This window comes from Myotis davidii, unplaced genomic scaffold, assembly GCF_000327345.1.
Source record: "Myotis davidii unplaced genomic scaffold, ASM32734v1 scaffold122, whole genome shotgun sequence".
NCBI classification, from domain to species: Eukaryota; Metazoa; Chordata; class Mammalia; order Chiroptera; family Vespertilionidae; genus Myotis; species Myotis davidii.
The window spans coordinates 671,284-681,634 of NW_006293234.1; the positions used below are offsets into that span (position 1 = coordinate 671,284).

The following is a 10,351-nucleotide window of genomic DNA, read 5'->3' on the forward strand; positions in this document are numbered from 1 at the left end:
GAAGTGACAAATAAATTCACGATCGACAATGACAGATCAAAACACGCCTGTGATTGGCACCAGCGAGAGCTTTAGATGTATAGATAAACTTGCTTAATTAGACCTGCTTTCTGACTTAGCTGAACTTTTTCCAATCCAGTGAAGCACCCCAACTTCTCTTTCAGGTAATTATCAGCAACACAGCAGTAAATATCAACATGAAGCAGATTAATATTAAAGATCACACAGGGAGAACAAAGGGTAAACTATTTAACTGCAGCAGTGTTTGACTATATTCTGTGCAGTGAGAAAACGTGAAGTCATTTTCAAGTTCCACCATTTCTTACTTCTTTTCAGTTGGGTCAAGTTCCTAAACTTTCTAAATTTTCGTTTTCCGGCTAATGAAAAGAAAATAAGATTCTACCGAGTCTCCTATCTACCTGCTCCAGGACTTCTGTGAGGATCAGGTGAGATGAGGCACAGGAAAATGCTTCACAGACATTTGGTTAAAGTTTAAAATGTTTGCACTTGGCTATAAAGCAAGTCAGGTTCCTGGACTGAAGAAACTCCAAGGAGGCTAGTTGCTAGGGAGAGGAAGCCAGGCGTCGCTATGTGACTTCATTACCCAACGCCCACAGTGACCGTTTCTGGGCCATGGGGTCTCGGCAGTGTCGGCTGCAATTTGGTGGGGTATCGCTCAGGGGTGGTGGCAGGCAGGGCCTGTGTCCCACTTGGGGGAAGCCAAGTGTTGCTTTGTTGGCACCAGGTCCATGGTGCCGTTTAATTTTAAATGGCCAGTGCGTGTCATGGTAGCTCCTGTGTTGAGCATCTGTCCCCTGGTGGTCAGTGCATGTCATAGCGACTGGTTGGATGGATTGACACTTAGCCTTTTATATATATATTATTTTTCAATCTGCTATGAAAATTTTTAATATAGTCCAGACGATCTTTTCCAAGTTTTCTACTAGAATTTTATGTTACCCTTTTTAAATAGCTTTGCTGAATTAAAAAAAAAAATATATATATATATACCATGTTTAACATTCCTCTGACCAATCCAAGAACCCTATTCAAAAGAGAAGTTAACATATTTTTCTGTGACCTATTCTTATGCAATCCATGTTGACTCCTGTGTATTGAAAAATTATTGATTTAATAATTCATTGTTAATATCAGTGTATTTCTCTTTAATTAATCCATCTATTTCTTTCTAACATGAATGTATATTACAATTACATACGTTATTTTGCAATGCTCTTTTTAACTTAAAAAAATTCTGAACACTTCCCATATTATTAAATTTAGAGTGAATTTTAAGTGGTTACCGAGCAATAGATTTCGGCCATAAGTAGCAGTATGGTTTTATTCATTAAACTCTGAATTTTCTGGTAAAGTAGCCTTTATCTAAAAAAAAAAAAATAATGAAGACTGATTGATTAGTTGGGATTTAGATTCTGTAGTGCCAAGTGTCATATCTAATCTTACCTTTCAAAAAAGGTGTAACCTCATAATGCCTTGGTTCTCTGCTTTAAAATAAGAGAGCTAATTATACTTGCTCTTTAGACAGAGAAGCTTAAAGGCCGATACTAGTTTTTTGTCATGCTCCTGCATCTTAACAGAAGCATAGTAAAAATATATGGCAATAAGCTAATCAGTTAAAAGATACATTTAGTGCCCAACTTTTTCCCAATGAAATTCATTTAATTAATAGAAAAGAATACACTTTAAAAGTAATGGCCTATTTTTTAAAAAATCTCCTGCTTTAATGTTTTATATGGAATTTATTCTTTTAATCTACTTATTTCCAGGAATTACAAATATAAACTGCTCTGGCCACATCTGGGTAGAACCAGCCAAAATTTTTAAGATGGGTATGAATATTTCCATATATTGCCAAGCCACAATTAAGAACTGCCAACCAAGGAAATTTTATTTTTATAAAAATAACATCAAAGAAGGATTGAAAATCACAAGGATTAATAAAACGACAGCTAAGCTTCGGTATGACAGCTTTCTGGAACCACGTGCCTCCCTGCGCTGCACAGCTGAATGTCCCGGATATTCTCAAGAGACGCTGATATGTGGGGAAGACATCTCTTCTGGATGTAAGTGTGTGGGGTGCATTCACAGTCCAAATAAAAGTTTGTCTAACCATCATTGGTAATCACCAACTTGTCTAAAAATAGAGGCAAATTGATATAGTTCACTTCTTCTATTAGTTTAATACAGGAATTGCAAACTTAAATGTCTCCAGGGGCCAGACTGGTGGAATAAATGAGTTACAAAAGCTGGTGGGATCTGTGCAGAGAGGAAAGCAGAGATATGGTCTACTGGGACAGCCACTGCCCAGCTCCAGCAGTTGCGAGGGCTCAGTATTCCCAGAATTTTTGACTCTTTAGAAGAAGACTGAAATATGAACTTTTAAAGTGAACTCTATAAATGTTTCCATGTTACCAACAGCTCCAAAAAAACAATTTTCAACAGTTACCTGGTCAGATACAGCGTAGAGGAGAGGCAACAAACGCAGGTGTTAAATGTTTTTTCATCTGTTTTTCGCTTATGTGTGTTTTTATTTTTCCAAATTAATATAATCAAATTTGAAGCAGATCCACCTGTAAAATTTTGCAGCTAAGATTTAGGGAGAAAAACAGTTGCAAAACTATCTTTGTGTTCTTGCTACACTCCTTACCAGCTGTGTGACCTTGGGCAAGTTGCTTAACGAATCCAAGCCTCAGTTCCATATCTGTAAAATGAGGCAAATTATACTGACTGTGGTAAGCCCTTAATTTTAATAATTTTTTAAAGCATTTTATACACTTTAAAGTACAACCAATGTGCCTAAGCCCTTAAAAATACATCCTTTGGACAAAACATGGAAGATTCTGATACAATTCCCTGCTTCTAATCCCACTGCCCCAATTGTGAATCATTATGTTTATTACCTTAATTATTAAGAAAAAATATATCAAGTTAATCTTTAAAATATTTGCTAAAATTCAATTTGTGTTCAAGCATTCTAAAGATGTTTAAATTATTAGAGTAATATGGGCTGACTTGCATAATAATATACTTAATTCTTTGTTGTACTATTATGAAAGATGGATCAATAATTCAGCACTGTTTTAACCCAGATATTTATTCCCTACTAGAGGCCCGGTGCACAAATTTGTGTACGGGTGGGATCTGGCCAGCCTGTCCTAATCAGGGTCATTTGGGGCCGGCAGGGGGGAGGGGCTGCAGGAGGTTGTCTTGCCCTTCTTCCATCCGCCCGGTTGGCTGGCTGCAGTGCAAGTCAAAGCGACCAGTCGTTCCAGTCGCTTGGCTTTTATGTACATAGATGACATCTAGGCCCATGTTCAGTGAAAGTAGAGGGCTTTGGGTATGTGCTATGTTCTCTTCCTCCACACTTATGAGAATCAAATCTGAGTTCTTACTTCTTCACCTCCAGACCTTACCTGTAAGAGCCAGACCACCTGGACCCTAGAATGGATAACTGAAAAGCAGGGGATCTCAAATAAGGCCATTGTCCTATTTAACTCTGGTTACCTGATCTTGCAAGTTTAAAAAAAAAAAAAGAAGAAGCCCTGGCTGGTGTGGCTCAGTGGGTTAGGCATCATCCCATGCACCAAACCAAAAGGTTGCTGGTTTGATTCCCGGTCAGGGACACATGCTCAGGTGGGTAGGCAGTAGATAAATCCACTCTGACATTAATGTTTCTTTCTCTCTCCCCCTTCCTCCCTCTTTAAAAGAATCAATAAAAATGTTTTTTTTTTTAAAGATAGAGAAGAAATATGGGAGGTGGTAGAAGTACACCGAGGGAGAAAAGTAGTTGAAAAGGAAGTAGTATGTTTTGGAGTCAAAGAATAAGGTTGGCAAATGTATGCCTTAAACTGATAACAATATGCTAAACTTGCCCTAAATTGTGGTAATTGAAACCACAGGCAGACATCTTATCTGATGTATGAGGACTCTACCTTGTCCACATCCTCAGGAAATATAAATAAGCTTTAATGTTTAACTACTTCACTATTTATCCTTTGGGGTGGGGGTGTTGAGATAATATATCATTTTTTTCAGAGGGCAAATTAACAACTTCCACAGTTACGAGGAAAGGTTAGTTTTTGATTGAAGGCAGAGGAAGGAAGAGGCCGAAGAAGCATGGCTTCCTTCCCTGAGCTGCAGCTTGGGTGACAGATTCCCACCAGGAGCTCTCCCAGTGTTGGCTGAGCGCCTCTGAGCCCCCCACCCCCCAAACCATTGGGTGATGCTTAAGGTCAGGGAATGGCCTTTGCTCTCTCCCCTTCTAGGACAATATAACGAAGCACTTATTCTCTGCAAATGGCTGCTTAGAAAGAACATCACTCTTAAAAAAAAATATTTACTTGGTGAGTTGTAACTTCTCACATAGACCTCTGGTTATGAGTATGGAATTGTAACTGCCAGGTAAAAATTTACTCGAACCCCTGTGTCCTTGGGTTCTGCATTCTTAGCACACAAAACTTCCTTTTTAAGTAGGTCAGAAAAAAAGGTTTTTGAGGGTTTTTGTGGTACTCTAGAAATCACATTGCTTTCACTGGATCACTTTGATCACAGGATATTTGTCCTGTGAGCTTTACCATGTCGATTTATCGTTACTGCTTCAAACAAAATGATCATAGGTATATTTTTAAACTGGAGACAAGTCATAAAAGAGAAGATAAATGAATCATTGCTTTCCCTGAAAAGTTATCTATTCCTCTATATATATTTAAAATGATCTGTACTTTAATGTGTAGTTTGTGAAACACAAACTTATTATTACAATTTTCATTTGTAGCCATAATTTTAAACATATCTTGGTTTCTTGTCTGTGATTACATGCATGCTTATTATGGGAAGTTTGTTCTAGCAAAATAACACCAATCCTGGAATCAAACACTATGAGATGCCTTTATGCATTTAAAAATGCCAAATTAAAATAAACCTTACATGGGACAATCACATCACCACTTAATCATTTATTTAAAATTCTAAACATATTTGACTTAAATTTTAACCATCTTTGATCTCTACTTACCTTGATAAAAGCAAACTTGTTATCCAACAAAAGTCCTGAATATTCATCTTTAGCATTGCTATTAAGTAGCATTACTGGCACAAGCAGGTTGGCTTGTGCTGTCCTTGGAGAAGGAATTAAGGACTGATCTTTGTCAGAAGCACTGGGTCTGTTCTCATTTTAAGTCTGCTTATGATTACCATGTTATTAATCAAGCCAGTCAATTCATGAAGTATACTTTATAGAGAGACTGCTATGCACTAAAAATGTGTTAAATGCTAGAAATTCAAAGAAGAGGGAGTCACAGACTCTGCTTTCAAGATGCTCTCAGTAGAAAATGATCTCTAGACTCTGAATTAATTAGAAACCTGGCCTGTGATTAATAAGTGCTCCAATAGGGGAGGATGGCATTGGTAGGCAAGAGCAAAAACTTAAGCCTCATCCTTGCATATTTCAGGGTAATTTTAGTATCTAGTTGTAAAGTAGGTTTTTATTCTTGAACGTTGAATAACCTGGAAATGAGATCTAACAACAATTTGGTCTTACTCTCATAACCATACTCACATTCCCATCTTTACATAGCTTAACATTAATATTACAAACTAGGGGTTAGGCCCCCACCACCGTGGTGGCCACCTCTGCCTCAGCCCCCAACGCCACAGCTTCGTCCAGAAGGACGTCCGGTCTAATTAGCATATTATGCTTTTATTATTATAGGTATTGTGCTTATTTGTGTGTGTGTGTATATATATCTATTTGGCCTTTTGCAAAGTTAATAAATCATCAGACAATTATAACCCTGAGCATTCACTTCAGATAGAATGCTGTGGAATAAATAGCATATCCCAAAATATTGACAGTTGTCTTTCATGATGACTAATTCAATGATACTCTTATCTGAAACCAGAAAACAAAAATAATTTCAGCACAAATCACTGTAATCATTGAGAGACCACAATTCAATCAATATTCAAAATGACTTAAATGTCTGTGTCCACAGCTATCTCCTTTAAGGTGCAAATAAAATTTAAAGCTTTCTTTACCTTACTTGGCATCCTTTTTCTCCCAATTGTAACTCAAAGAAGAACCCATTGGAGAACTCTTTCACAGGAGCCAAGAGGTACAGAAGGTTTCAAGAAGGGTGTGACCCAAATACTAAACACTGCAGAGTCAATGCATAAAGTTTTAAAATTTTTAGACCAGCAAAAAGAAGTACTCATTATCTCTATAATCCCATAATCTCACTAATAGAATCCCTCTTTAATAATTCAGAGTATCTTTCACGTTTCTCTCTCTATCTCTCTCTTTCTACCCCTTAATCCCCCTCTCTCTGTCTCTCAAATGAGACCACTATACTATACTACATCACAATTTGTTTTTTTTCACTTTATCATATGACCATTATTTAATTACTTACTAAACTAATTAAACATACATAATTGTATTCTACATTGTTTTGGAATGTATTTTAGGAGTGCATTATAGTTTCTTTAACCTTATGTTAGGTTATTAAGTTTGTTTCTAAATTTTTATTAAAATAAACAATACTTTAAGAGGCAAATTTTTTAGCTAAATGACCATTTCATTAAGAATGCAATCCTAGATGTAAAATTGCTGAGTTGCAAGATATTATTCTAGCTTCTAAAGATTATGATATGTAAAGTGTTCTCCATAAAGGCTGTAGCAATTTGCACAAGTGTATTAAGGGATTGTCCTTTGTCCATTCCCACACTGAGGATTGCCATTTTTCAAAATCCTTGCCATTTTTATGGGTCAAAATGATACCTATTATCTTTTCAATTTGCAATGAGGATAACTTTTTTTGCATTTTATTTCCGATTTTACAAGTAATATTCCTGGTATGTAATTTGCAGGTGACCTGCGAGAAGTATATTTAGATTTAAGATAAATCTTTGGGTATAACTTCAGGTGCACAAATGTCTGTACATTTATTCTTTATGAGCCTCCATTCTGCCATGTGTCTGGTCGTTCTCTGAATAGTCTAGTTTCCCAGTCAGGATTGCACATGTAGGCACAAGCTGAGAGAGCAGCGCCTGAAAAGTGAGTGTTTAATCAGCACTCAATATTTCCATACTTCTTTTTTTATCTTTTTCTTGGTAATTTATTACTGGATGGTGTAACTGAAAATTCCAGGTGCTGTTCCATAGTTGTTGGGGTTTCATCAGCTCCAGAAGCCCCAAGGGCTCAAACTCTACCATCAGAACTCTCTGATCTTTTCCCATCTCTTGGGTTTTGTCTCCCCTGTGTTGACTTCATTCTTAAATAGGCAGTTTCACTATGACAGGGAGATGGCCACCAGCAACTCACGACTCCCTATTACTCAGAGACAGTAATTTCAAGGGGAAAGAGGCTGCCTCTTTTACAATGGCTCCTGGAAAGGTCCCTGGGAAAATTCTGATTGATTCATCTTGAGTCATGTGGTCATTCCCAAGAGAAATACTTGATTAATCAGCCTAGGTCAAGGGCATGCTTCTCTGTGGAGCCTAGTGATGGATAGCCCTTGGGGGTGGCGAGGGGATGAGGGAGATGTCAGTGCTGAAAAGAGAAAAATGCTAGCAGACAAAATCTAATAATTTCCTCTATAATATGGCCACTCAGAGAAAGCACAGAGGAAGGGTGGAGGAAGGGAGAAAGAACTTTGAAATAGAATTCTGTGGTTACCAACATTTTTAAAAATCTTGTTTTTACTGTGGTAAAACAGACACAGCATAAAACATACCATTTTAACTATTCCTAAGTGTACAGTTCTGTGGCATTGAGTTCATTGCTGTGCAACCAGTAACTCACGGCTCCCTATTACTCCGAAACAGTAATTTCAGGGGGAAAGAGGCTGCCTCTTTTACAGTGGCTCCTGAAAAAGTCCCTCTCTAGAACGCTTTTCATCTTGCAAAACTGCAACTCTGTATCCATTAACCATCAACTTCCCATTCCTCCCTACCCTCAACCACCAACAACCACCATGCTACCATTCCACTTTCTATCTCTAAGACTTTGGATTCTCGATACCTCATTTAAGTAAAATCATACAATATTTCTCCTTTGTGTCTCACTTATTTTACTTAGTATAATGTCTCCAAGGTTCATCTGTGTTGTAGCATGTCAGGATTCCCTTTCCTTTTACGACTAATACTCAATAGTAGGTATGAACACTAGACTTTTAAAGTGGAATAGATGCCAGAGGAGAAGTAGAAGAACCCTTTGGAGAACTCGTTCACAGGAGCCAAAAGGTACAGAAGGTTTCAAGGAGGGTGTGGCCCAAATACTAAACACTGCAGAGGTCCAGGTCAGTAATGACTGCAAAGAGATCATGGGATTTATTGATTAGGAAATCATTAAAGACCTTACCAAATGTGGTTTTGGTGGAATTGCGGGCTAATTTCTTGGCTGTTGGGGTTTACAAGTGAATAAGAGATGAAGAAAAAAACCAGTATAGTGAATTCTTAAAAAACAACAACAAAGTTTAGCTATTAACCGTTTGGCTGCTGACGTATTTTTTCGGACATATGCCCAAACTGCGGTACTAATTGCGCATGTATGGGAAAAAATATAAAACACTTTTTATACAACAAACTCACTTGTATTGCTTTGCAACAACAAAAATTAAAAAATACCAATTGTTTACATAAATTTGTTTTAAATAAGAAGAGTGCGATAGTGCTCCTTAGCAGTCAAACGGTTAAGAAAAGGAGAAAGATACAGTGGTAGCTAAGAGAAGAGAGTTTAGGGAGATGAATTTTTTATTTTATTTTATGGGAGGAACTTGATCACATTAATATCCCCAAGGAAGTAGAGTATATAGAGAAATCTATAAAGGAAAGGGGCAGTGTTTATGGCAGAGTGGGTTACAAGGTCAGGTGGTAAGGAATGAATGGGAGAAGTGCTGAGGGGTGTTGACCTGTTTACCCAAATGAAATGGAAAGTTTATCAGCTAACTGCTTTATAAAGAACTCCATGTTTCTATGGTGGCTCCTAAGCGATGCATTTTGTTGCAGATCCACCAGATGTCCCTGACGAGGTAACCTGTGTAATTTATGAATATTCAGGCAACATGACTTGTACCTGGAATACCGGAAAGCCCACCTACCTAGACACAAAGTATGTGGTGCACATGAAAAGGTAGGTTCCTTCCTCAACACTTTAAATAAGCAATTCCACAGCAGTTCAGCCAGTTCTTCACCCCCCGCAGGGACCCAAGAAATGAGCCCCAAGCATGAATGGACACCCTGATCACCCCCAGCTCCCTAACCATGATAAGTGAGGCTACCACAACCCTTTCACACCATTAATACTTTCACTCTGGGGCGGGCAAGGTTTTCTATAACCTTTCTAACCTTTTAATTCATTGATAGGAAACTGGGGGCAGGAGCCTAATGGTTATACCGCAGGACAGTTTTAGAAGGACCTCAGCTTAAAAATCCCAGAGCTATCCTTTTAAGGTTTAGGCAATTTACCCCATTTCTCCAAATAGACTTCTCCTTATCTGTGAAATGGGCCAAAATAGAACCAATTGCACAGGCTTGTTCTATTTATTTAAATGAAATTTGGCTTTTAAAGTGTGTATCACAGCGCCAGGTCCATGGTTAGCACTGAATTAAATTTGGTGACAAGTAGGCTGAGCAACTTTCCTGGTTTTCCTGAGTCTGAGGAGTTTCCTGGGACACAGGACCTTTGGTTTTAAAACTGAAAGTAATGATGGAATGGAAGGAATCATTTTCTACTTGGAGTTGAGGAGGGCTTTGTAGTCATGCTCCTTTGTTATGTTCTAACAATACCAGACTGTAGGAGCCAAGACCACCAGGCAGCCAAAATCTCTTCAAGTTTTATGCTTAAAGACAAATGATTGACCATAAAAGTTATCTTACTACATATAAGTTAAATGGGGAGGAGGGGATGCATGTTAGTTTCTACTATTCAGAAACTGCAACATAGGAAAAGGCTGATATGAGAAAATCCCTTTCCATTCTTCCATGTACATAGTTCAAATATTTCTATGTTACATTTCAACCATACCCACTACATCAGTCTGTGTTGGACTCCTCTGTCACTGTTAAAGATGGACATAAAACCATTAACTTGAAAAATATAGGCCATTTGGGGTAAGTTGGTCACCCTTGTTTATTTTTTTTAATCTTTTTTTTTTTTAAAGAATGCCTTTAGTCCTAGCCAGGTGCCTAGTTGGTTGGAGTGTCATCCTGTGCACCAAAGGATTTCAGATTCAATCCCCAGTCAGCGCATACAGGAGGCAGCCGATAGATGTTTCTCTTTCACATTGATGGCTCTCGTGGTCTAAAAAAATCAATAAAAACATATTTTTAA

General features: G+C 37.8%; 1 protein-coding gene across 1 annotated transcript in view; it reads left to right on the forward strand.

Moving 5' to 3' along the window:
• IL23R (interleukin 23 receptor) overlaps positions 1-10,351 on the forward strand; it is a 66,731-nt gene that overhangs the window by 2,042 nt on the left and 54,338 nt on the right. The window contains exons 3-4 of the mRNA XM_006766904.1: positions 1,788-2,084; positions 9,028-9,151. Coding sequence (XP_006766967.1) covers positions 1,788-2,084; positions 9,028-9,151 — 421 coding nt within the window. The remainder of the gene's footprint in view (positions 1-1,787; positions 2,085-9,027; positions 9,152-10,351) is intronic.